The 27,847-nt window shown below is 46.3% G+C and overlaps 1 protein-coding gene across 7 annotated transcripts in view; it reads left to right on the top strand.

Annotated features, from left to right (window-relative positions):
- Positions 1-27,847, top strand: part of DCAF4 (DDB1 and CUL4 associated factor 4) — a 185,848-nt gene that overhangs the window by 98,123 nt on the left and 59,878 nt on the right. For all 7 annotated transcript variants that reach the window (XM_086937072.1, XM_086937073.1, XM_086937075.1 and 4 more), the window contains 7 exons: positions 12,927-13,081; positions 13,923-14,005; positions 14,191-14,293; positions 22,531-22,671; positions 23,688-23,737; positions 24,218-24,297; positions 24,533-24,628. In XM_086937072.1, the coding sequence (XP_086793198.1) occupies positions 12,927-13,081; positions 13,923-14,005; positions 14,191-14,293; positions 22,531-22,671; positions 23,688-23,737; positions 24,218-24,297; positions 24,533-24,628 (708 nt within the window). The remainder of the gene's footprint in view (positions 1-12,926; positions 13,082-13,922; positions 14,006-14,190; positions 14,294-22,530; positions 22,672-23,687; positions 23,738-24,217; positions 24,298-24,532; positions 24,629-27,847) is intronic.

The following is a 27,847-nucleotide window of genomic DNA, read 5'->3' on the forward strand; positions in this document are numbered from 1 at the left end:
CAGACCTATATCTCTACTGAATGTAGATATTAAATTGCACACCAGCATCCTAGCGCCCTGCCTGGCACCATATATGACTCAACTGTGAGAAGTGTGGCTCAATGGTTAGAGCGGCAGAACCTGATGCAGAGGTCTAGCCCGGGACCAGGGTTCAATTCCCCGCCTCGGCGGGTCTTGGGCTCAAAATTCCACGGACCTGATAATTCTCGCCTCGGTGCCGATTCCAATCATAGATTCCCACTCTGCAACTCTGGGCAATAGCTTGCTTAATCTCCACAACGGCCCCCACAACGCTAAGGATGCCTGGCCTTCACCCTGGGGGTGCCCAGGAGTGGACGCCTCACAGGGAAAGCCAGGATGGGTTCCACAGCGGTATTCGTACAAGCGCCTTGAGACCCTTGCGGGTGAGTAGTGCGCTATACAAGTATAAAGTATTAACTCAGCTATCTCGAGATGGTTTTGATGGCCGCCGGTTTAGGCAAGAAGTTCCGAACTCGAGTTTTAAATTGCTAACGTCTCCCTATGGCTACGGTCCGAGTTAATGGCCACACGTCATCTCGCTTTCCGATTGGCAGGGGCACCAGGCAGGGATGCCCTCTGTCACCCCTCCTTTTTGCGCTCTATATGGAACCTCTGGCGCTGCTAATTCAAAGGCACCCCCTCATAACCGGGATTAAATTCGATCGGGATGTCCACACCATTAGCTTATACGCAGACAATATTCTGCTCTCCCTATCAGAACCAAATACAGCGCTGCCCGCCCTAGTCATTGAGTTAGTCAGCTTCGCACGCGGGTCAGGGTTTAAAATGAACATGGGCAAATCGGTGGCTCTGGACATTTCCCATTACCCGCCCACCCTTACCTTTCTCCCGGAGGAACACCCGGTGCAATGGGCAACTACTACGATACCCTACTTAGGTATCCAATTGGGCCCCACTGTGCAAGGTACCGCTGACGCCAACTACTCTGCCCTCCGGGCTCGCATCCTCTCAGAATTGAATAGGTGGAAACATTGCGCGATGTCTTGGTTAGGCAGGATTGCGGCTATCAAAATGACGATCCTCCCTCAAATTCTATATCTTTTTCAGACTCTTCCTCTCCATTCCCCACCTGGCTGGATCCAACAGACCCAGGCGGATCTATCGCGTTTCATCTGGCATGGACGTAAACCCCGCTTCCGACACCAAGTTGCAGTGCTCCCACCAGGGGAAGGGGGGTAGGGATACCAGACATCAAATTATACTATCATGCCGCCCAGCTTCGCTATATCGTGGAATGGCAGCAGTTAGAGTCTGAGAAACATTGGCTATTCAAAGATCAGGCAGTTGCAGGTCGACCACTTCGGGTATCCCATTTCTCCGTAAATCTCACTGCCCCCCCCCAATCTGTATGCCTCATTGATTACGGGTTCTCTCATGGATTCATGGGACCGAACCAATGTGTCTGCACAGCTGACCACCTATCCATCCCCTCTCACGCCACTCTTAGACAATCCGGACTTTCGGCCCGGCATGGATTCAGGTCCGTCTGTTCACCTCTTTGATTTGGCCGGCATTCTTACCTTTCCGCAGCTCAAAGAACACTATGATATCCCGGAAACGGAACGTTTGTCATACTTACAAATCCGACACTGAAGCACAACTGCAGTCACTCTTCATGTGTTGCACTGGGACTTGTTGTGGCCTTCACCTACCTGGGCAGTGTCATAGACAAGCAGGGCGGTACAGACGCCTATGTCAAGGCAAGAATAGGCAATGCAAGGGCTGCCTTCATTCAACTACGGAAGACCTCGAGCTCCAACGACCTAATGGTGCAAACCAAGATCAGGCTATTTAACACCAATGTAAAATCAGTCCTTCTGTCCATAGCAGAAACTCAGAGGACAACTGCGACCACCACCGGCAAAGTCCAGACCTTCATCAACACCTGTCTGAGCGAAATCCTCCAAGTCTGAATGTTAAACACCATCAGCAGCAACAACCTATGGCTGCGGACTGTCCAACTCCCTTCTCATGAAGAAATCATGAAAAGACGGTGGGGCTGGATTGGTCACACCCTCTGCAAGCCTGCATCAAACACCACCAAGCAAGCCCTCACCTGGAAACCTCAAGGGAAAAAATAAAGAGGTAGGCCAAGAAACACCTAGCATCGAGCCCTCGAGGCTGACTGCAAGAAGATGGGTTACACCTGAAGTCCGATTGAACGGAAAGCCCAGGACAGAGATGGCTGGAGAGTCCTGTTTGATGACCTAAACCCCAAGAATGGTAGTAGTAGGCATAAGTAAGTAAGTATATTAGTGTAGGGACAAAATCTGGGTCTAAGCCTAGATCTACAAGGGTTGCTTACAGCTGCAATATGGCACTGCATGGCAGGTCACATGAGGGGTTGAACTGCACATTGAACGTTACCCTGCTGCATAATCAAATCATTTGACTGGACCAAACGGCCTGTCTTAATTACTGTAACAATTTCCCAATCTATATGTTTAACCATTTAAGTAGTGAGAGTTGCTAGAGCAATTTGAGTCTGTTTTTGCTAACAGTAGTAGATTTATTAATTGAACATCTCCGTTGGCGGTGGATTCACTACAGGCTTAATACTCTTGCCCTGAACCCATCCCCGGGACCTGGAACTGGTTTAATCTTTAGACGAATGTTATTGTTCCAAGATGCTTATTTCTCTAGAATAAAGAAGAGTAATAGAATATCCATATGTCAATGTATAGAGGATTACTTTTGTTTTTATAAACAAACTGAACCGAACTGCCTTAAGTTTTGTAGTGTTTCAATGTTTTCTTCGAAATGCGTATTATATTTTGAAAGAAATAGAAATATAAAATATTTTTGAAAAATGACTGCCTCTGTTTGCCACATGATGCATGTCCATATCTTGGAAGAAGTTTCCAGCCACAACCCAGGGCTTGGTTACGAGTTTGGGAGACAGGGTACTCCGTCTCAAACTTGACGTGATATAGAGACAGGTGGACCTTAAGTCAGATGGCTTAGGGGCTGTCGGAAGAATGACCTTACATCATCTGCCTTCTTTAAGGTCGAAGGTATAAATAAAAAATAAAAACTGTCCATCACTTCGAAGAAGAATCTGTAGTTGAGGAACAGGAAAAAACAATAATGACCCACACAGCCTGGGACCTTTCACCCAGGGTGTGGGTGTCATTAGTTTTTGTTTTTCAGAAACAAACTCCCACTTTAGAGTTACTGAAACACAAGAACGTTGGAAAGATTTGGTGAATGGCTGTCAAAACCTATAGCAGCCTTCCATCAAACTTTTTATACATTGAAGGGAAACTGCCATGACAATGGTTCCTTTAAATGTAGAGAGATGATCATTGAGCCAGTGGTCATCTCTAAATCTGGCAGACAGTGGTCTGACAGGGTGGCAGAGGCAATGTTCTCTGCCACGCTTAAGGATGGAGTTCCGTCCGTTAAACCTTAAATCAGGCCATTAGTGTGTCATTGGAGTATGTATTCTGCTGATTAAACCTAAGAACATCTGGTCTTTGCTCGGATTATACCTTATTGAATTTTGACAAGTAATTGCCGGCATCAGAGCATAGGCCATGTAGGAAAGTACCTCTTTTTGACATGGTCACCCCTACTTTTTCCTCACTGACACTGATGCTTTTGATTGGAAGTGCACTGGGTCCCTGCTTACCAGGCCCCAGTGCCACTGCTCTTTACCTAAAATTGTAACCATATTGATTGTTACCCAATTGGCAAAGACTTTAGCACCCCTGTAAGACCCTGCTTAATGATACTCCTGTTAACCACAGCATGGGTACTAAAGAGGGTCCCTAAGGGCTGCACCATGTATTATGCCACTCAGAGACCCACACACAAACTGCATGTAGGCGGCCATTGCAGGATGCGCAAAATGGTGCAAACCAGTCTGAAAACACGAAATTGGATTGCCCACTCTCTGTGTGCAGTGCCCATGTAGACTTTGTGTACTATATCTACATCATCCCTACAACCGGGCTTAGAACCCTAAGTCATGGTGTATTATATTACATGTGGGGGCATGAGCAGATGTGCCCCTTTGATGCCTAGTACCATTGGTAGGCCTTGCAAGGGGTCAGGAAGCCATTTTAAAGATATGTACTGGGCACTGATCATTACGAGTTACCCAGCTACATAATTGCTTCACTGAAAATAATGGTGTTTAGTATCAAACACCTTGTCTTAATAGATCTGCACTGATGCCGGTATCAGATTTATTGGACATGCACCCAGGGGGCACCTTAGAGGTTCCCCGTAACCCTGCTAACTGGTCTGTGAGTTTGTTGGCTGACTGGTATCTTCAAACCTGCCACCACAGATGAGTTTCTGCTCCACTACAAAGGAGTATTTACAACAAGGGGTGGTGAGGGACAGAGTCTCTGAATTAAGCAGAAAGCTCTCACCCAGTCAAGAGATCAGGGCTAGATCCAACACTGTTTTTTAGCTCACTGCACCATCCCAGTTTCAGAACCTGGCAGGTTTGCTTGAATCCTGATGGTGCAATGAGCAACATACAAAGGAGAGCCCACCCTGTCAGATGGCAGTAACAATGCCTGCTCGGTAGAAGATGTTCTCGCCTCCTCCAGCAGGATGGCTAGCAAATCAGCACATCAAGGCCAGAGTCTTCAAACCCTCTGCTGCCTTTGATATGCAACCCCGGCTTCCCCCCGTTGTGGTGAACACCACTCCCTTGTCCTGGGGCCCATTTGGCACCGGAGCAGGTATGAAAATTTTCAGGCAGCGAGTTGTACCCACAGGCTAGCCACACCCCTAAGGTGGGCTGCCTGAAGAGAACAGCCAAAGAAGGGTTTCACCATCTTAAGTTTTGATGAAATAGGGACTACTGGGTCAGGGTTATGCCCATTCCCCACAGGAAGTGAACATATAGGGGGCGTAGTTGCGCTAGTAATAGGCAGCCCATTTGTTAATATTGCCTACTTCCCACAGGAAGTGGGCATATAGGGGGCGTAGTTGCCCTAGTGATAGGTAGCCCATTGGTTACTATTGCCTACTCCCCACAGGAAGTGGGCTTAAATGGTGCATAGTTGCCCCAGTGAGAGGTAGCCTATTTGCTACTACTGGCTACTCCTCAAAACACCTCTAAATTCAGTATTTATGGATCCCTCCCCTCTCTGGACACCAGGTCCTTAGATTTGACTTCCTGGGAAGTGAAGAAGGACAAAGAAGAGACAACACTGCGAGAAACAAGGACCTGCACAGAAACTGGTGCCAGCCCCTGCCTTGCTGCTTGCTCCTTAAATATTGCCTAGACCCGACTTGACTCGTCCTGCAGCTGTGCACACTCCCAAACACTTGGACTGTCCAGCACTTCAACAACCAGCTAGCATCTCCCTTGGGGTGGAGGAGACATCCCCCCTGCATCTGCTCACATCAGGAGGAGGTCTTCGTGGCTCAAGGAGGCCAGCCCATCTCTCTGCCGAGTTTCGAGGTGCTAGACCCTCCAGGAGCTCCCCTACACCAATACCCTGAGTACTGGGGCACTTGCACCAGACAAGGCTAGTTCAGCGTCCAGTCTGGACACCACCACCTTGGAAGCCTTCCTGCACGTTGAGTGACATCAGGACAGATGAGACCCACATCCGGAGTGGCCCTGCTGTTTTGTTTTTTCCTCCTCCTGCAGACACCGACAACCCTGAAAGCCTCGAACACCAAGTGGCCAGCCAGCCAAGACCATCTGCTCCCGAGCCCCACAGCCCAAGTTACCAACTTCTGACTGCGTCTGCTTGGCCCTAAAGTCCCTCTGACTTGAGCGCCCCTTTGGGTTCATCCATACTTGCCCCAAGTCTTCTTAGTTTTGCAGCGTGAATCTTTCTGGATTCACTATGCTGTGCATATTCCGCGGTCTTGTGGTTGGGTCCGGATTCGTAGTCTTTTCTCTCTTTTTTTTTTTTTTTTTTTTTTTTGTGGCCCAGGTGGGCGTCGGCGTCACCCCTCCTTGGGTGTATTTCCGGTGACGTCGGCATGCTTCCTGCGGAAGCTCCCATCCCTGGGCGCCATCTTCAGATTCTTTTTTCCGCGGTCGGGTCTGGATCGTTCCCGTTGGGCTCCAGACATTTTTGGAGAAAGTACTGCAAAGCGAGAAGTTCGAGAAGAAATTAAAAGGAGAAGACCAAGGAAGACTTCGCAGACCATTGGCGAAGCGAGAAGGAAGAGAGAACGTCGAGAACTTCGACGATCATCGACGTCCACGCGGTCAGGGAAGCCTGAAACGCTCGAGGATGGACAACACGCCGTTCAAGTTCTGCCCGAATTGCAGACACAAGTACGCGCAGAAAGATCAGCACCCGGTGTGCAACCTTTGCCTACCGGTGGACCACAGAACCGAAGACTGCAACGCCTGCTCCGTCTTCGCCGCGAAGACCCTTCGTGTGAGGAAGAGCCAGAGGGTAGCACACGCCACCCTCGGAGGAAAAGCCCCGACGCCTTCGCTGTACGACCTGGGGATGTCCTCAGAGGAGGAGGACAACGCTGCCGCCGAACACGACAGCTACACGGTCGTAGAGACCGATTCCAAGAAGACGCCTGATAAGGTAGGAGACTCGACGTCCCACAAGAGCACGAGAGACCCTGAGTCTCGAAAGAACGAGGGCCAGACCCCGAAGGCGCCGACGCAGCGACATCTGCAGTCCGCGACCGCACACAGGCCCAGCGGATCCTCGGAGAAGGAGTCCCTGGCGCCGAGAGCTGTAGAACAGCAGAAGGCTCCGAAGATCGCCTCCGAAAGGGGCCGGCCTGTTGAACAGCAGAAGGCGCCGAAGATCGTCTCCGAAAGGGACCGATCGGCGTCGAGGGAGAAAGACCCGAAAGCTTTGACGACGTCCAAGGACCCGAAACCAAGTTCGGCGTCCAAACCTTCGACGCCGAGAGTCTCGCCGCCGAGCCAGGTGACGAAGAGAGGGGCCGAGCGTTCCGAGGCCGAGAACGCGGCCGAAAGGGAAAAGAAAAGACGGCGTTTGGAGGCCGAGATGGCGAGCATCTTGCAGCGGAAAAAGGATTTCGACGCAGAGATGAGTGCCTTTACAATTCCACACAAGACCAAGCACGTTGTGCTAGATCTGGTCGAAGAGGAAGAAGAACTCGGCGACGGACATGGCCCGGCCGCCGAGATGGTCGACGACCAGGGAGATGAGGAGAATCCCTACGAGGATTACGGCTATGACGAGGAGGAGGGCAGTAGGTTGGACGCCGAGTCGGCCACCTCTGACCCCAACGAGGAGGATTACCTGGATATCGACACCGAGAGCCCGGAGGAGGCGGTCGACACATACCCCTCGAGGCCCTCGCCGCCTGACGACATCGGGGCATACAATTCGGCGATACAATCTGCCGCAGCGGCATTTAAGCTAAAGCTCGACGAGGAAAAGCAGAAAGCAGACTTCCTGCTCGAGACTTTGCTCCCAACACAGACAAGGAGCCAGTTCCTCCCAATGCTCGAGAGCGTCTTGGCTCAGGGACGAGAAGCATTCAAGGAGCCCGCAACATGCAAGGCGGTAACCCCTAGAACAGAGAAAAAATACAAACACTCCACGAAGGACCCGGCCTACATTCGAGGCGAGGTCTCCGCAGACTCCATTATCACGGCCACGGCTAGGAAGAGGGCCAACGTATCCACTACCTCGGGCCCACCACCGGATAAGGAGAGCAAGAGGATGGATCTGGTGGGCAGAAGGATCGAACGGAATGCTGCGACCCACTGGCGCATGGCTAACTCCAACGCTCTTCTGAACAGGCACATGTACCAGATCATGGACGGCCTGGGGCACTTGGTGAAGGACCTACCCCAGGAGGCCAGGCAGAAGGCCGAGATGTTGGTCGAAGAGGTGAAAAATGCGGCAAATTCTTGCCTTAAGACGGCCCTGGACGGAGCAGACACCGCCAGCAGGCTGATGATGATGGGTGTCACGGAAAGGAGACACGCCTGGCTCAGGATTTCAGGGTTCAAACCCGAGGTGCAACACAGTATCCTCAACACACCGTTCAACGGCGACACGCTCTTCGGGCCAACTGTGGACGAGAAACTCAGCCAACTCAAGAAAGATAATGAGACGGCAAGGTCTATGGGGGCGTTGCAGTTCAGAGGCAACAGAAGAGGCACCCCGTCACGGAGGCCCGGCGGGAGAGGTGGAAACCAACCAGGTACATCACACCAGGTTTTCCAGCAAACGCACCAGGCAGACTCACAGGGACAGCAAGGTCAGCAGAAGCAGTCCTGGCAGTACCAACCAAGAGGTCAGTTCTTTCGAGGAAGAAACGGACGTGGCCAGAATAGGAGAGGGGGGCAGCAGCCCTCCTCGAAGTGACTCCACAGAACTCTGATTGCCCAGCCACAGAAAGGACCCGGGGGGGCACCACGTACCAAGGGGTCGGGACAATCAAAACACCTACGACCACATGACACCAGTGGGAGGAAGATTGAAATTTTACCTCCAGGAATGGAGAGAAATCACATCAGACAAATGGATCCTAAACATTATCCAATTCGGGTATTGCCTGGAATTGGAGAAAGGGCCAACAAGCAGGAAACCAAGGGGAAGACCACCAGCAGGAGACCAGCTGGCGAGGCTTCAGGAAGAGGTAAAGGAACTTCTGCAAAAGCAGGCCATAGAGCGAGTCCCATTCAAGGAAAGGAACAAGGGAGTCTACTCGACGTACTTCCTGGTACCAAAGGTAGACGACAAGATGAGGCCCATCCTAGACCTGAGGTTCCTCAACAAATTCATAAGAACACAGAAATTCAAAATGACCTCCCTGCAGGAGGTGCTACCGCAACTGCAGGTCGGAGACTTCATGGTCACGATAGACCTCAAGGACGCCTACTTGCACATACCGATGAACAAAAAGCACAAGCATATGCTCAGGTTCACACTCTGGGGAGGCCACTACCAGTTCACAACGCTGGCCTTCGGACTCAAATCAGCACCAAGGGTATTCACGAAGTGCCTCGCAGCAGTTGCTGCACACCTACGAAGACAGGGGATACACGTATACCCTTATCTAGACGACTGGTTGGTGAAGGCGAGTTCGTACCAAAGGTGCAAACACCACGCACAGACAGTGACGAGCACGCTCATAAACCTGGGGTTCTCCGTCCATTGGGAAAAATCGTCAATGGAACCGGAGCAAGTGAAGACCTTCCTGGGGGCGGTGATCAACACCGTGCAGGCCAAGGTGTTCCCCAGCGAGAAGAGAGCAAGGGCGCTGGTCAAGGAAACTCGCCTCTACCGGAAGGGGCAAGCTCGGACAGCGAGGACTGCGAGCAAGATCATGGGGATGATGGCATCATGCATCCACCTGGTGCCGAATGTGCGGCTACACATGAGACCCATGCAGGAATGGCTCCAGGAACAGTGGTCACAGGCGTCAGGCAGTTGGGAGGATCTTGTGGTGGTGACGCACGCAGTGCAAAGGGAGATGACATGGTGGAGCATGGAAAACCTGACAAGGGGAAAGCCTCTAACACCCCCAACTCCGACAGTGACCATCACCACAGACGCATCCCTGAAGGGATGGGGCGCTCACATGGAGGAGCTCAAAGTGAGAGGACTGTGGACGCCAGCAGATGCGACAAAGCATATCAATTACCTAGAATTGAAGACAATCTTCCTTGCACTGAAAGCCTTCCAGACAAGACTGTACAAGCAAGGGGTGTTACTGCAGACAGACAACACCACGGCGATGTTCTACATCAACAAGCAGGGTGGAACACAGTCAACAACGCTTTCAACACTGGCACAGGAGATATGGAGATGGGCCATCCCTCTACAGATAGACCTGCTAGCCATACACCTACCAGGGAAGGAGAACATTCAGGCAGACTGGCTGAGCAGACAGACATCGGCATCCCACGAGTGGGAGCTCAATGCTCAGGAAACTAGGTGGTTATTCAACAGGTGGGGAACGCCATCAGTGGACCTGTTTGCAACACGCCAGAATGCGAAATGCCAGTACTTCGCATCCAGACTACCCGAAGAGGGGTCCCTTGGGAATGCCCTATGGATAGATTGGTCCGGGACATTTGCCTACGCTTTTCCCCCGATACCACTGATACACCGAGTACTGAGCAAGTGCAGAGCGAGCAAGATGACCCTGATACTGGTCGCGCCACAGTGGGCGAGGCAGACATGGTACTCGCAGATCATGGAGATGTCACAGAGTGCACCCCACAGATTCGGCAGAAGAAAGGACCTGCTCTCCATGCAGAACGGAGAGGTGCTGCACCCAGAGCCAGAGACCATGAGCCTAGTAGCATGGCTCCTGAGGACATAGAGTTTGCACATTTGAGACTGCCAGAGAGCACCCTCAGGGTCCTTCGGGAGGCACGGAGGCCGAGCACACGGCGGTGCTATGTCGCAAAATGGAAAAGATACACGATGTGGTGCAAACGTGAACAACTTCACAAGAAGATGAAGAAAGACTCCACAGTGCTGCGATACCTGACACACTTGCTGGACAAAAAACTCAGTTCATCCTCCTTGAGGGTTCACTTAGCGGCTATAGTAGCCTACACAAGGGGTGAGATGGGCAGAAGCTTCTTCACATCCCAGGTTGTCAAGAGGTTCCTGGAAGGAGCGAAGAGGATCGCACCGCCCAAGCGGGTGCCACCACCAGCATGGAACTTGAACGTAGTTCTCACGGAACTCATGAAGGAGCCCTTTGAACCACTGCACAGGGCCTCCTTAAAGATGCTAACCATGAAAACAGCCTTCCTAGTTGCTATAACGTCATTACGCAGGGTAAGCGAACTACAAGCGCTGACGCTACAGGAACCCTACATACAAATACATAGTGATAGGGTTGTGATGAGGACGGACCCACACTTCATGCCGAAGGTGGTCTCCAGGTTCCACATGAACCAGTCCATACAGATACCGAGTTTTTTCCAAAAACCAACCAATAGCGCTGAGCGAGCTCTGCACACCTTAGACGCCAGAAGGGCGGTCATGCATTACATTGAAAGGACAAAGGAGCACAGAAAAACGAAGCAGTTCTTTGTGTCATTCGCCAACAGTTACATGGGCAAAGCAGTAACGAAGAACACTATTGCACGATGGATAGCACAGACGATTCAGCTCTGCCACAACAGGGCAGGACAGGAACTAGGCGAGGGAGTGCGTGCACACTCCACTAGGAAGAAGGGGGCCACAATAGCCTTCCTGGCTAACACGCCCATACAAGACATATGCCTGGCGGCAACATGGGCTTCAGTGCACACGTTCACAAAACACTACTGCGTGGATGTGCAGATGAACAAGGAAGCGCAAGTCGGACAAAAGGTGCTCCAGCACATATTCAGACACCAGAACTCATCTTCCACCCAGCCGCCACGGAAATGAGAAACCGCTACAAAATCTATGCACAGCATAGTGAATCCAGAAAGATTCACGCTGCAAAACGAATAGTTTCTTACCTGTCGGTGTAGTTTTGCAGCTTGATGATCTTTCTGGATTCATTAGCGAACCCACCCACCTCCGCCAGAAAGATGAGGCTGGAGAGAAAAGGGGTGGTCAAAAAAAAAAAAAAAAAAAGAAAAGAGAAGATGAATAGATAAAATGGATTTTACATACAAGGCGGTTAAGGAAAATTCACCTACATAGAACATTGCCATCACTTCGGAAACGAAGGAAACACGGAAAAAAGAATCCGAAGATGGCGCCCAGGGATGGGAGCTTCCGCAGGAAGCATGCCGACGTCACCGGAAATACACCCAAGGAGGGGTGACGCCGACGCCCACCTGGGCCACAAAAAAAAAAAAAAAAAAAAAAAAGAGAGAAAAGACTACGAATCCGGACCCAACCACAAGACCGCGGAATATGCACAGCATAGTGAATCCAGAAAGATCATCAAGCTGCAAAACTACACCGACAGGTAAGAAACTATTCGTTTCTGCAGTGTAGCATTTGAGGCTACCATCCCAACCGCACCTCTGCACCTGGACACACCAGGTCAGGTTAAAGGAGACTGCTGGCCCCTAGCACCTTAATTCCCAAATGATAGTCCTGAAATCCAATTGCAAGAAACTGTTTGCTATGTGTGTTTTTCCTCCCATAGGTTAACATTGTAGCCTGCCAAGCTCATGCCTCAAAATCGTTATTTGATTATTTTACTGTTTTCAGCTAGAATGGATTCCTGGGTTTTTACTTATGTTATTCTAAAGATCTTGGTGCCTAAATTCATATACAAATCTACTTTATTTTTATAAATTTGTATCTGGTTTCTTATTGAGTGTGTGAACCATTTATTGACTGTGTGTGTACAACAAATGCTTAACACTCCTCTATGATAAGCTTAACTTGGGTGCTAATGGCTTTTCCCCTCCTCTGCTGCAGAATCATGATCCCCATTGTTCATGACAAGGTCAACTCGTCATAAGCACAGCGCAGGTAACACCCATGACGAGTTGACCTTGTCATGAGCATGGAAGGGGTTAAGCTGCTCAACCACACTACCACAAATAGAGCACTTGGTATTATTAATGGATGATGTGCGCTTACATTGGCACCAGTACATAAAAAGCCAGCTTCCTACAGGCCAGCAATGACAGTTGTTAGGATTTTAGGTCGTAACTAACTATATGTAAATGGTATATGGTATTTCTGTAGCGTGAACATTGTCAAACTACTGTGGAGAGCTGCGTATGTAAATGTAATCATTTATTTAATGATGAACATAACCTCGGGACCTGATAGTATCTACAATTATTTTACATGTGAGATTTGTTTTCTCTGATCGGTTAAACAGAACATATAATACTTATCACCTTCTACAGGCAGTTAAAAAGCTATCAGCCAAGATGAGTGGAAAGAGAAACTCCAGCAATAGAAATTTGATCAAGAGTTGCCTTTTAAAATTCTGAATTCTTTGTCTTGATATACTTTGTTTCTTCAAAGAATTGCCTGGGTTTTATTTCGACCCGGAAAAAAATCGATATTTTCGCCTCCTCCCTGGACATAACAACTGCAACCCGCTAACCAAGGAGAGCATTAAACAGAAGGAGATGGAGAGCAAACGACTGAAGCTCCTGGAGGAGGACAAACATCGGAAGGTGGGTGTCCATGTGTTCATTATCCCTTACTACAGGCTTCAGTCGCATGGTTAAAGTGTTATCAAATCAGTTGAATCTATACGATAAAATTGACCATTAAGTGGTAAAAGTTTGTCTGGATTTGAAAACTAGTGCGATTTAGATGCTGCATTAGTCTTTCCATTACACTTTGAGACGGTTATAGTGTCAGTGCTTGGGTGATATTATTTAAAACCTATTTACAATGAGAATTTTACGCAGATATTGACAAGTACTTGCCTTGAAGAGAGCAGGGGGATTGGAAACAACATCTCGGTCTAGAGGAAATACCTCTTCAACCCTAGGGGTCATTAACACATGTAGTATTGTCTATCTACTGTTTTTTCACTTTTATTCAACTGTACTTAAAGCCTCTTTTTTTGTAAAGCATACCGAAAGATCTATTGGATAAGTATCTGATTTGTTTTTAAGTGAGTCATGGTAAGACCTATTATCACTATCCAATGGAGCTACCATAACCTTCACACCACTGGTGAGTTCACAGCTGCAATGAAACCATACATTAAGAGAATGAGATTTCTCTGTCCACCACGCCTGATGACCGAAGCAAACAAGGGTAGAACCCTGAAACTTGAAAAGCGACATTTGTGAAAAGAGCTGGGCATAACACAAACGTTAACTCTTTGGTAGTAAGAGGTGGTAGTGTGCGTGAGGGACCGCAGGAAGGAGGACAATTGGTATCTACGTTCCTTCTTTCTCCTGAAATACAGTTAACTGAAGTTATGAATTTAAAAAAACTGAAAATTCATAAATGCTTCTTTTTAAGTCATGTAATAAGGGCTCTGCTTATCATGTAATTTAGGAAACTGTCAGAAGAGGGGTGAATTCTTCACTCCTGTTGCAAAAGAGAAGGCTTGGACTACTTGGCTCTACCAGTTACTGCAGGTAAGATCATTGCATTTCTTCAATCCAAGATCAGTCAAACTCTTTAAGAGTTCCTTGTGCCTGTGGTGGTTAAAACATCTAGGGCTATAGACAGTTATACTCTGTAACCTCAATGCCAAAAAGGATATCAAAGTGAATGTGTTCCGACTGAGAGTGTACACTTCTTCTTTCGAATTGTGCATTAGACTTTTCCATCAGCTGAAGGTGAGCTGTATGCAGAAGAAGAAACTGGAGGTGCAGAGCATGGATTCCTTCTTCTCTGGGGCAGGGAATGTTAAGCTTATTGCGGTGAGTGAGACACACAATTTCTTTTTTTTTTTTAAACTAGCCGTAGGTGTTAATGGTTTTGCGTGTGTTTGTGCAAATTTGCTTGAAATTACGAGTATGTAATTGAAAGCCGTATCAAAATGTTTCCCGCCTGTAGGATGAGTTATCTGAAATGAAATTGTGGATGAAGTCTTGCAGTGCCACAATAATGATGTCAAACAGACTTTCTTAAACTCTTGATTCAGTACCACTGAACCATGCATTACCACGCATGCCTTTCCAATGCGGGCATTACAACGAAAATGCCTTTACCACACATTTTTTAATCACAAATATACCTTTACCACGCATGCCATTACAACTGAATTATATTTATATGATGGTAACTGCTACATAAGAAGCAGCATTGACCACATACGACAAGTAAAATCACAATATAAATTAGAGTTAACCAAATGGAGGAATGCAGGGTTACTCATCCAAGATGAATACCTATTCTTGAGAATTACGTCCCTAAGACACCGGTGATGTATTTAATACCGAAAATACATAAGAATAAGTTCCAACCACAGAGAAGGCCTATCATCTTGGCGAGAGAGAGCTTGTTTGAAAACATCAAAATTTATAGATTTCATTTTTCCGGAACATTTTGGTAGTTTGCCATCATTCATCCAGGACTCTGGCGATTTCCTTATAAGAATTTCTGATATACCGTGGAGAGATAATTACCACACTCAATGTGACCTTGTTACACACGAGCATTAACCACAGTGATGGATTACAAGCGGTGGAGCATTTTCTAAAGGGGAGACCCCTTCAGTTAAATAAGCACCTAAAGATGCTATTATCTGTGATCAAGTGATACCTTGAGAACAACTTCTTTCTCTTTAATAAAGGGCATTTTTTACAACCTGCGCGAGACGGCGATGGGCACCTTTTTCGTCCCAGTTATGCATGTATACACATGGGCTGGTGGGAGGAGTAGGCGCTCATCGCCGACCATGGTGCTTTGTGGGACGAACATATAGTTTCTTGACTGCAGTACAGTGCTTATCACCGACCATGGCGCTTTGTGGGATGGACATGTAGTTTCTTGACTGCTGTACAGTGCTCATCGCCGACCATGTCGCTTTGTGGGACGAACATGTAGTTTCTTGACTGCGGTACACTGCTTATCGCCGACCATGGCGCTTTGTGGGATGTGTAGGAGAGTAGGGTCTGCAATCCTATGATCACCCGGACTTTTTGCTTTTGTTTCACTGGTTTACGACTTTCTCGGGCTGTGGGCCTGCCAATCAGACCCACAGCCTAGCTGTCCTCTCGCTAAATTGATATGTGTACCTTAGGTGCATTACCCAATTGGAACTGGGCCACCCTGTCAGACCCTGTAACTCAGGCATCGGTGTAACCAGGGCCTACCAGGAGCTGAAGCATGTATTATGCCACCCCTGGATGGCCATCTAAATCTGACACAACTGGCTGCACGACAGCTGGGGCAACGTGGCGTACTCGCCCGTTGCTGTAGGTATAGTATCCCTATGCCTTACCTTAAAATGGACACCCGAGTTCCTATCAGTCACTTCTATGGCAGGCCTTGACAATCCTGAAGGCAGAGTGCATGGAACTGTGTGAATTGGACTCCGGCACGAGCCGAGCCCGGTTGCAGCTTGCGGAACCAAGACCCAATGGCTGTTCCATGATAACGCGTCCCATATCGGTAACTTCGGTATCGCGTTATCAAGACATGTCGAGTAAAGTGTCATACGAATCGGGGTGCTGCCCTCTCACCATTCCTGGCGACTAGGTTAGCATTCCGCCGCTTCTAGAGGGACACGACATCTACGTAACTGTGAACCCCGGTTAAAGTTAACTGAAGCCTCAGCTCCACAAAATGGACGCTGCCACCACAGACACAAGTCTGACCTCCTGCTGCTGGGAGTCCTTCCAGCGAGGAGAGCTTGGACAAAGGGTTTCCTGTCAAGGGCGGTGTTCGCACCGTCCCAGACAGGGTTTGTGTATTCTGGGTAGGTAGGGCTTTGCAAGAAGGTGACTGCGGAGTGGCACCCCGGTGCTCACTACGCATCTGCCGGCTAGAACCAGTTCCAGGGGCGCGCAGCCCCTGACCTGGGGAAAGTCCAGCAGGGGGAGAGGGGTGTAACTACCCCCCTTCCTGGTCCCACCCTTAGGGCCGGACCTAGTCATGTACCCGCCCCTTTCTTTAGGATAAAGGCCGGAGCGGGGACCCTTCCAAATTAAATCATCTTTGAATCAAGAATACTTTCTACGAAAGGACTTCAAGACTCTTCTCAAGATTTCTCCCTTGTGGCTAAGGAGTAGTCACCCTGCACCAGGGGGCACCATCTAAGAACTCTGCGGTTTGCTGCAAGTCCTTCCTCAAGGATCCGACGGACCAGCTCGACGAGAACCGGCTTCCCTGGCACCTCTGACCTCTACCCACGTCGTCAGCTCAGCTGAGATCTGTGGGTGCGACGAGACCTCGAGGGACCGGCCATCATCAAAACCTGCACGCCTTCTTAACCAGCACGACCATCGAAGCAATTCTCTGGTGAGTGCTCTGGGGTCCGAGAAGCCCCGACCCTGAGCAGCTCCAGCACCGAAGTGCAGTCTCCCAGCATCTCCACGATCTGCGTGGGGCCCTTCTGCTCGCTGCTCAGCACGTTGTCTGGTCACTAGCCGCTGGCTGGTGTCCTTCTTTGACGACATCCGACAACCAACGTTGCTGGTCTGGTTGCTCCAGACTGGCCCTTGCTCCCTTTTTCGAGAGGAGCACTCCGGACCCTCCTGGTCCACTCAAGACGCCATTTTAGGCCCACCACGTGGCCCTGAGATCTGCCAAGGCTTGTTGCCCCAATCCTGGGCCCAGCGACGCCGACAGCATCAACCTTCGTGGGACCGCTCGCACCTCCATCCTGGTCGCCGACAACGCCTCCTGGTCCGTGAGACTGCAGAGCCTAGTGTCGCCCACTCACCTAGTCGAGGTGACGGCCATCCGGTGCCTTCCTGGTACCCTCTGACTACTGGCTAGTAGTACGAACTTGGTCCCCTCTGCTTTCAGGTGTCAACAATCACTGATCCAGGCTTGGATCTCTACGAACTATTCATCACTGGTCGCCGGCCAGCAACTCCTTTTCTTCCGGCTCCTGGCTCGTCAGCGAAGACCCCCGACGCCTGTAAGACTTGTGCAGCCGCAGCCCTCGTGGCTAGGTAACTTCGGCATTCCGGTGCCTGCATAGCCTCCTTACTCTAGGGTCCCGAGTCCCTCGCTTCCGACTTGCCTTATCGGGTCCGCCCGAGACCACTAAACTTTCCGTGCCCTCGGGCACTTGTTTTTAATTGTGCACTTGAAGTATTTTCTAAGAGCTTTTGGTTCTGTGCTTAGTACCCTGTCCTCATAAAGAGTCCAGGGCTGTTGTGATTCTTAATAAATATACTGTTTATTTTCATAACACTTGTGTGGTGTCCTTTCACTTGGTGTTCAAGGGGTATGTGATGGTATTACAGCTGGCTTAACACGCCCTCTAGAGTTTAGCCCGAAGACTGCTCGTATCCACGCTACTAGGATAGCTGGTCTAAGGTTGACTTACAACCAATCACCATAAGGGTCGTTGGAACGATACATAGTGGACGCTAGAATAGCGAACGCTGCATATCGGGCCACCTTCTCACAGGATGAACATGTAGTTTCTTGACTACGGTACATAGATGATTTGTTTGTAGTGTGGAGGGGCTCACAGAGCACAGCAGAAGCATTAATTGATGCAATCAGCTGCAACTCAATCAACCTACAGTTTACTGGTCAGATCAGCAGAATTCAAGTTGAATTTCTAGACTTACAAGTAAATGTACATGACAATAAGATTGACACACAATTTTTTAGGAAGCAAACTGCTGGCAATTCCATGCTTCACGCAGGCAGTATTCACCCGCGGCATTTGAAATCCAATTCAGCTTTCAGGGAGATATTTAGACTTAAAAGAAGTTGTAGCCGTACGAGTGACTTTAAATAGAGCATTGACTAGGGTGAACCAGAAAAGTAGGGAAGCCATTTTATTTAAGGCATGCCCTAAAGGAAAGCTAGACAGGCAGTTGAAATACATAATTAGGAAACACTGTTTTTTTAATTCATGGAGATCCAGCTGGATACAACAGAGATAGGGTATTTGAAAGTGTACTAGCTGCCAAGCATGTAACTTTGGGCTGAACTCTACAGATACATTAGTCTGTTCCAAGACAAGCTTTTCATCATTAAAGTCTTGTTTAACTGCAGGATGGAACATGCAGTATATGTATTGGAATATAATTGTTGGCTAAGATATGTAGGCATCACAAAGCTGAAGGTCCAGAAAAGAGTACTGCACCTTAGAGTGATTAGAAATGCTTCTCCTTCATATCCAGTAGTTAGGCACTTCAACAATCATCACAAAAGTAATCCCAATTGCCGCAAGTATTTTGTGATTAATGCAATCTCTAGGCAATGATGTGGCAGAGATTGTGAATGGTTATTGAGAGAAACCGAAGTCAGATATACACTTAATCTAAATCCAAATCCTCTGAATGAACCTTGTGGAGGAGCCATACGCATTCTTGTAGATTTCATATCAGGCAAGCTGCTCCCCTTTCTTTCTTTTATAATCAGTACACAGTGTCACATTTAATGTGGTTTTGCAATACAAGGTATGCATCACAAGATGGCAGTAAATAGTTATGCAAGTCAAGATTAATAATTTTAACTATGCAGAACATCTGGTGCAAAGGTGCTCGAACATGTTACACTACTATTAGAGGGGCAATTAGGAGTAGGCTCACTAGGCCATTATTTTATTTAGTGAATAATGGGCTCTTAATTTTGAGGGCCAGCATGGTCAACTTGATAAATCACTTAGTTGCTACGTTTCCGAAATGCAAACAAATTGTTTCCTTCATGGGCCCACAGGGGCATGATAAACAAGTTCAGCGGTTACATCATCAAAGCAATGTGGGCATCAATTGTAGCAACATACGAATTGTGATTGAACAATGAAATGCATGCTGATTCTGGCTCTAGTTCCAGATATGGTTGTTATTTGAATGCTCTCAATCATATTCATTAGGTGCGTTGTGAATCTAAACATTTATTTTTACATATGTGTTAATTCTGTGGCAGCGCGACATTAGTGCCTCCTATGTGAAATACCATACAATGTTTATCAATACCATGTAAAGTGGTGAGGATTTATGTTTGGTGAATTAGTCAAATGCAGGGAGCTTGTAGATAGTGATATTTAATTTGTTTTAAATGTGTTTTCCCTTAGTGAATAATTGTATTCACAATGAGTGACAAGTGTGGCGTGTAAATACTTTTTTTGCACTTTGCACAGTCTTCAAGCTTTGTGAATCATGTGGCCACTATATAATGAGAAAGTAATAGTGCAGCGCATGTGTGAACAAGGCCAATGTTTGTCCCAAACACTTAATTCTGGATCATTGCGGAATAAACTGAGAAAGCATGCAAATTGGATATATATATATATCCGTTTCGTGCTGCTCGCCCGTACCGCCACTCTCTTGTGGGCAGGAGTTGCTATAACGCAGTGGCAAAACTGCACAAAATTTTATAAATGAAAAACCTTGCCATCGCAAAGCCTATCGGGACTCAGAAGTCAAGTATGATGTTTCTTTATTCCATCACCATTGTTGAGAAACTTGTTTTGGCCATGACAACCTTTGTCAATGTCAGCGTCCTTTACTACACCACTCGATTTTATTTACAAACAACGTAAATATCATTGTAACAAAGGACGTACTTGCGATATAAAATATATTCGATCGTTTAGGAAAAACATTCCTGCTATCTTAAAATGGTCAATGTTTATAAAAAATATCATTAATTCCGTCTCAGATGGGACTATATATATTTCATTATAAACATATTAATATCAAGCTCATATGAATTGTTGTGGCCGCGTACTACTTTTGGTGTTGCAGTACTACAAAAACCGTTCGCCATAAAAAGGGCCTAATTTTTTGTGTATCTGTTGTATGTTCACTGCTACCCTTTAAACTATCACAATTGCTGTATACTGGCAAGTAACTTCTATTTAGTTGAGACCTAAATGGGCAGTGCTGGGGGATTCCTGTATGTTAAAATAACGGACAATCCTGTCTCCCATTATAGACAGTTCTAAGAACTTAAAACAGTTAATTGCGTATTGTGTAAATTCAGCAAAAACCTAGCCCTGATTGGGCAATAATAGGAGATTTCAATATGCTAGGAAATCTAACACATTCTGCTCTCCAAGATAATACGCAAATTGACCTTTTTATCATTGTGCAAGTTCAACAGTGATCAAACTAAAGTGTGTATGCGACATAGTATAAACTCAACATCATGTAGTGGAGCTAAATATACCTAAAGGCCATATAGCAAATTTGTTCATCCGAACAGTCGCCGGGGCTCGGGGGTCCAAACGTCCCCCACTTATAAATGAAAAAGCCCTGGGGAATGATGGTCTCCTGGTTATCAATGAGCCCCGGCTGGAGGGGCTCGGGCGCCCTACTCCTTTATTAAAATGCCCCAGGGACCTGGTCCACCCGGGGGCCGATTAATAATGACGCGCATGGGTCTGCGCTTTACTTTTTAACCAAAATTTCAGCAGAGGCCGCGGATCCAGCACGACTCCCGCCGCATTTTGTTTTGAAAAAAAATGCCTTTCGGGCCCTATGGGGTCACTATGGGACCCCCCCCCCCTCCTGCCCCCCCCCCTCCCCCAGCTTCTTTGGGGTCAGTGTGTTTCTACCCTGCCCGTTTTTCGTTTATTAATGTTTTTTCTGGGACTCAGTTCAAGCTGAGTCCCAAGATGGCTGTCAACACTCCCTGATTTGAAGTGTTAGCAACCAGGCATATTTCAGCATGAGATCAGAAATGGTATACATCAGACAAAATTGTAGTTCCTATGACACATTCGTCACAAATATTGAGAACACTAAGCACCGTCTTTTAAAGCCGGGTATGAAATAATAACATTGGAAACGCTTGAGAAAAGAATTGCTAAAGTAACTAGGAGTGACACCTTCAAAGGGATTGAGCCCAAACGAACAAACCTGCGTATACTGTCATTTAATACTGAGTATAACACACATAGCAGCAGTATTTATGGTATTTGAGAAAACATTGGAATCTCTTGATTTATATACCTGGACTCAAGGACGTCATTTCCAAAAAGCCGAAGATGACGTACCGTAGGGGGATGACAATCAGGACTCTGCTTTGTCCCAGTTACATTGTGACAGGAAAACCCTCTACATGGCTTTCTAGTATGGTAAAGGGTTTCTATACATGTAGAGACTGTAACGTGCACTTTGGGAAGAGACAAGACAAAGTTCTTCTGTTACAACACGGCTAGAGTATACAACATTAAACATCACATACATTGTAAGACCAGATTTGTTACGTATGTTATGGTCTGCCCATGTGACAAGATATATGTAGGTAGCACCATTAGACCACTTAAATTGCGTATTCAGGAAGATGTTCTTGCTAAAGCCTCTGGAAGAGGAGTACTTCTTTATAGTCTATGCATAGCATGTGTATCTGCAGCCAACACATGCTTTACAAATTGAGTATGTTACTTACCATGTAGGTATCTATTCGTATCATGTAGTGCTGCAGATTTACATGCACCCTCTTGCCTCCCCAACAGGTATAAGATGGTGGCACATATATGGAATAATATTCAGCATATTAAACAGCACAAAGCTAAATTAACAGAATATATCCTCACTTCCTGTAAGGCAGGGAGAAAACATTATAAATTAACAAAGGAACTGGTGAACATGTGCAATGACTCTAGGAGGAGTTACGGCCTCAACCATGAAATATTTCTTCGAAAACAACAACTTGCAGAGTCGGAGCCCAACGCTAGATGCAGGATTGTGCATAGCATGTGAATCTGCAGCATTATTCGCTGTGGATGCCCACCATAGGGGCAGAATGATGCCCTGAGCTGGCAGTAGCATACAGTGAGAGGGAAATACTCCTCTGCTCAGAGCCTTCTCTCTCTAAATTTTAAAGAATTGGTAACAATAGCTCTTGCAGGCAGCTGGGCTATTAAGCCAAACCTACCAACCCACTGCTCATATCTTAAGGTTGACTAGATGTTTTTCATAAGATGTTTTATTAGAGCAGATGCAGCTTTTTGTGACTTAAATGTCTACATGGTGCTAGAATTTCAGTTTAATTTGTTTGTATTTGTCTGCAGGCTGACGGGGCCTGTGAACATATATTCACAGTAAATGAAGCGAAGAACGGAGGAATCTATGGAATACTTAATCTGAAACCCTTGCGCAAAGACTTGCTTCAAATGGAATTATATGAACATATGTACTACACCAATTGCAAGGTACCATTGTATTCACAGATACAGATACATTCATTGCTAAGATTTCCAGTAACACTGGTGTACAAGAGGGATTCCGTGGGCACTTGTTTGATATTCCTTTGTTGAAACTTTAGTTGTTGTAGCAGTTTACCATTTATACTGGTAAAAGATGACATAATGCGTTGACAAAGCTTAGAGGCAGACTTGTCCCCTAGTAAACTTCTGCTACTTAATTTTTCACCACAAGCTACCTACTTTACTTTATTCCCCACTGTTATAAGTCATGTGAAAGTATGAACTCCAACAAAATATATGCTGCCAAAATCGCAAACGTACACCTATTTCCATTATTAAACACTTAGGCTCATATAGCCAAGACAGTATTTGCAATAGTATAAAATATGCTGGTTGTGAGTTTGGCTTGATTTAGTGATTAAATCCAGGTTGAAATTCATATAGTAAGATATTTATGTGTGGTCAAAGTTGCAACAGTCAATATTCATGGACTGTCGTTGCCAAAGATGATTTTAGAGTTTGTTTTTATATGGAATCCAGGTGAATACATTGATAGTATAACCTACAGAGAAAGAACCGTGTTGTGAACCTTTTTCTCACCCCCAACTTTTGACATTTTCTTTGTCACTGGCTACCATTCTGTGCTGAAATGTAACCCCTTAATTTTGTTGTCATAGGCACTGTTTTATTTACCCATCACTCCTAGTTCTGCTTCTTTCTTCTCATCTTTACTGCAAGACACATTTAGCAGATGAAAATGTTTAAATCTAACTATCGACCCAAAAATCTCCAAGAGGTCCGTTAGGCCAGAAGACACATGATCAACTTGTGCTCCTAGTACAGCATTGTTTTTCTCCGCGCACCATGGAAGCAGTTTTTTATACATGGGGAAAACCTTCTAGTAGCATGTGGCACTGGTAGCTCCAGTTAGCAGAGGAAAACATTATTAAAACTAATAAAAATAAAGCAAAGCTGTTATCAAATGTGTTTTATAGTCCAACAAGTGTTATTTTATATTTTAGGTCACTGCTGCTTGCTGGGCCTCGGTGACGCACCCGGATTCTCACTTGTTGTATCCTTTTCACGCTGAGGTTCATATCAGCACAGTACTCAAAGGTAGAGGCGCATTCGTTGTAATTCTGTAAAGTATATCAATTTTGGAAGCGCCATCCGGAGAATACTCTTTCTTGTCATCAATAAGTTTCATTGTTCCAGTTTTCTTCACTTGTACTCGTCATGTCTGCATAGTGCTTAAAGTAGTTGGTAGTGTGCTCCTAGGAAATGGTGTAAAACAATTCTTTAGGCTTAACTGTTATATAGTACTTGCAAATCAGATTCTGGATTATGAACTCTCTGATGTGCTTTGTATTATCCGAGTGGACCTGGTCGTTTGGACATTCTGAAGCGTTGCAACAGAGTTACTGATCTCATTGTGGCCCCTTGAAAATGACTGTAATAACCAAGCATTACTGTTTGGGAAAGCTGCCTTGCGGAAAGCATTTTTTGAATTTCTTTCTTCACCTGGACTGTTTACCTTGACTACCGTCCTCAGATTGTGCCTCATGGGCAATGCAAAAACTCCTGGTTCTGTCAGTTTGCTTCCAGCTTCTATGTTTATCACTCCCAGCCTAGGTACATTTTTTATGTATAAATGTGTTTGAACCTATTACCAATTATGATATATTTTCTAAGGTTTTATGCACTAACCTATGATCCATGTCACACTCTCGTTAATATGCCGTGTACCATGTAATGACCAAGCATATGGGGGGGAAAGCAATGCTTGACTTTTTATTCTGAACAACCCCTCTGTCAAGGTTTGAGGAGAGGCTTGTCTATAACGTGATACTTTCTCTTTCTCATTTAGGAGATCAGCCTGTCATGCGCTACAATGCCAGAATTACAGATGCTTGGTCTTGTGCTTGGTGCCCAACCTCTCATGCTGAGAACTGCTTCAGTACAGGTTAGCTTCTCTATACGTCTACACTACTAACATCATTCAGCAACACACCACCATCATAAACCAATACACCTAATTGCATATATCCACACAGCCAACATCACATACCAGCACATCCACCATCATCATACGTCTGTACAATTAACACCATCGCCCAGCACACTCACCATCATACACCAACTGAAACACAATTCTACTACCCATCAAAACATTTTATACCAGCACACCCAGCATCATACGTTAACACCCAACCCTCCTATTTCCACACAAACAACTCAATGTACCAACACACCCACCATCATGCACCAACACAAGTAATATCATATGTCTTCACAACCAAAATCATGTGTCCACCCAGTCACCATCTTACACCAGCACACTCACGATCATGGGCCAATAAACATCGTAGGTCAACACAGCTAATGTCATACAGCAACGGTCAGAAGCCAATGCAACGTAGCAAAATAGTGCCAAAGGAAACAATTAAAACACCTAAAAAAGACTATAGTTGAAACAGTTGAGGCCACACAAACTAAAATGAAATTAAATTAAAATGTCATGGTAGTACCTTGACATAGTCTCATACATTAGTTGCACGTAGTTACCTTTTTATAGATATATATCTTTAAAAAAATAAGAGGCAGATCTACACTCCTATGTGCATGAACTAGGTCCATTATACTTATATACATGTACGTACATACTGGTTGTATAGCATGGCTTTTTAACATCCTTCTCCTGGTCTGGTTTGCATCACTGCACAAGTGTCTTTGCACTGAAGTACTATTTCTAAAAGTTGAAATTGTCCTGCTCACTTAAATAACTTCCTACCTTTGTACTTTCCATTCTCCTTACCTTTTGGCTCCGGTGCCCTCTAAAATTATTTCCTATTGGAGCGGATGGGGGTGGGTAATAGAATGAGACACGCTGTGCTGATAAGAAATGTTATGTAATAAAACAGGTTTATACTCATTTAGAATGTTACAACTGACAAAACAACTGTTTCTTTCCTTCTAGTGTCTCTAGTGTTGGCCTTTGTATTCGGGCTATTAACCAATAAAAAGCTTGAAGTAAAGAATGAAAAGGAAGTATTGCTTTTCCCCAAAGCCACATGGATTTCTTTGTAGTCGAGTTAATGTTGAGAGCATAGCGAACTCTGGTTGGTCCCTGATCTATGAAGAGGCATCGATCGCCCTTTAGCACTTTCACTGTGGCCTTTTGGGTGTGGGGCAACAGCTTGGAGAGCTGTCCAAACTGGGCAGCAAACTGCAAATGTTCAAATTGCAAGTTTTAATGCATTGTCTTGGAAATGACAATCTAGGAGGCTGAAGCCCACTTTTATTTGAAACCTGCTGCAATGTGTTTTTTCAAACGGCGTCAGTCATTAACAAGTTCTTGCTCTTAAAAGAAAGTCTTAATAAAGTTAAATGTTTGCTTGTGAAATCTGACACATTGTGGCCAGGCTGTACATGTTCTTCCGCCTGGACTATTGCAGTGACTTCTGGTCTGTTCTCCTTTGTCCATTGACTAAGGAGGGTCTTTTATTATTATTATTATTATTATTATTATTATATTTAAGTTTATAAAGCGCTCAGCTACCCGTAGGTTTCCCGGCGCGAAAAACCAAAATGAGAGTGGGGAGGTCAAAAGGAAGGCTGTTATATAATAACTAACCAAGTTTTTACCTGTCTGCGAAACTTAAGGTAGCAGGGTTCAGTTCGCAACATGAGAGTAAGGGAATTCCAGAGAGAGGGGGCCAGCCAGGCGAAGGAGCGACCACCCATTCTGGATCTTTTGATTCTAGGAACCAAGAACAAGTGCTGGTTAGATGATCGCAGAGTGCGGGGGGACAGTAGTGCTGTACCAAGGAGTTAAGATAGGGTGGGGCCAGGCCAGCATTTATTCTGTGCATAAAGCAAAGGGCCTTACATTTTGTACGGCTTTCAATGCGAAGCCAGTGCAGAGTGCGTAGAGAATTGGATGTAGGGGAAGTATTGGGGAGTTTACAGAGCAGTCGCGCTGCCATATTCTGGACTGTCTGTAGTTTACGAGTCACCTCTTTGCAAGCTCCCAGGAGAAGAATGTTCCCGTAGTCCAGTCTAGAGGTGATTAAGGCCTGGACCACGGTTCTCTGAGTATCCTGGGGGAGCATCCAGATGATCTTACGCAACCACTTAATGATAGTGATACAAGTGGAGGAGGTTTTAACCATGTGGTTCTTCATAGATAACTGGTCGTCAAAAATGACGCCGAGGTTGCGTGCTGTTTTAGATGGAATGGGTAGGGTGCCCATTTGAGAGGGCCAATGTTGGGGTCCCCATAAGGTGGTATTATGGCCAAACAGAAGAAGCTCTGTTTTCCCCCCGTTCAGTTTCAGTTTGTTATCATACATCCAAGCTGCAATGTTGCTGAGTCCTGCACAGAGGGAAGAGGAAGAGGAGTGAGAACCTGTAGAAAGAGAATAGATGATTTGGGTATCATCGGCGTACGAGTAAATAGTGAGCCCAGCTTGCTCCGCAATAGTAGCCAAAGGTCTGACATACAAATTAAAGAGCAAGGGGCTCAAGATGGAACCTTGCGGAACACCGTGCGTCGATTTATAGATTTGGGAAGCTGATGAGGAAGAGAAGACTTGGAAGGTACGGTTTGATAGAAAACTGACAAATCAGTTGAGGGCTGAGCCGGTGATGCCAGATGATCTAAGGGCATTGATGAGAATGGGGTGGGAAACCGTGTCAAATGCGGCACTCAAATCAAGCAAAATGAGTGCCACGGTTTCCCCCCTATCCACTCGGCATCGGATGTTTTCAGAGACCCCAACAGGGTAGATTCCGTCGAGAAACCAGACCTAAAGCCGGATTGGGAAGGATGTAAAATTCCCCTAGATTCAACATGGAAAGAGAGTTGAGAGTTGATGTGCTTTTCCATGATTTTTGAAAAAACCGGGAGAAGGGAAATAGGGCGGAAGTTCGATGGAATGCTAGGGTCGGCATTAGCCTTTTTTAGCAGAGGCACTATCATTGCATGTTTCCATGCAGGGGGTACTGTAGCTTCTCTAAGGGAGGAGTTTAGAAGATCTATAATGAGTTCAAGGGGCGAATTGTCCAACATTTTTAATATTTGAGGGGGAAAAGGATCTAATGGGGAGCCAGATTTGATTTTACTGATAATCTCAGAGAGAGTATTGATATTGAGAGGATCCCATGTGTCGATCAACTGTGA

This window comes from Lissotriton vulgaris, chromosome 9 (assembly GCF_964263255.1).
Source record: "Lissotriton vulgaris chromosome 9, aLisVul1.2, whole genome shotgun sequence".
Taxonomy (NCBI): Eukaryota; Metazoa; Chordata; class Amphibia; order Caudata; family Salamandridae; genus Lissotriton; species Lissotriton vulgaris.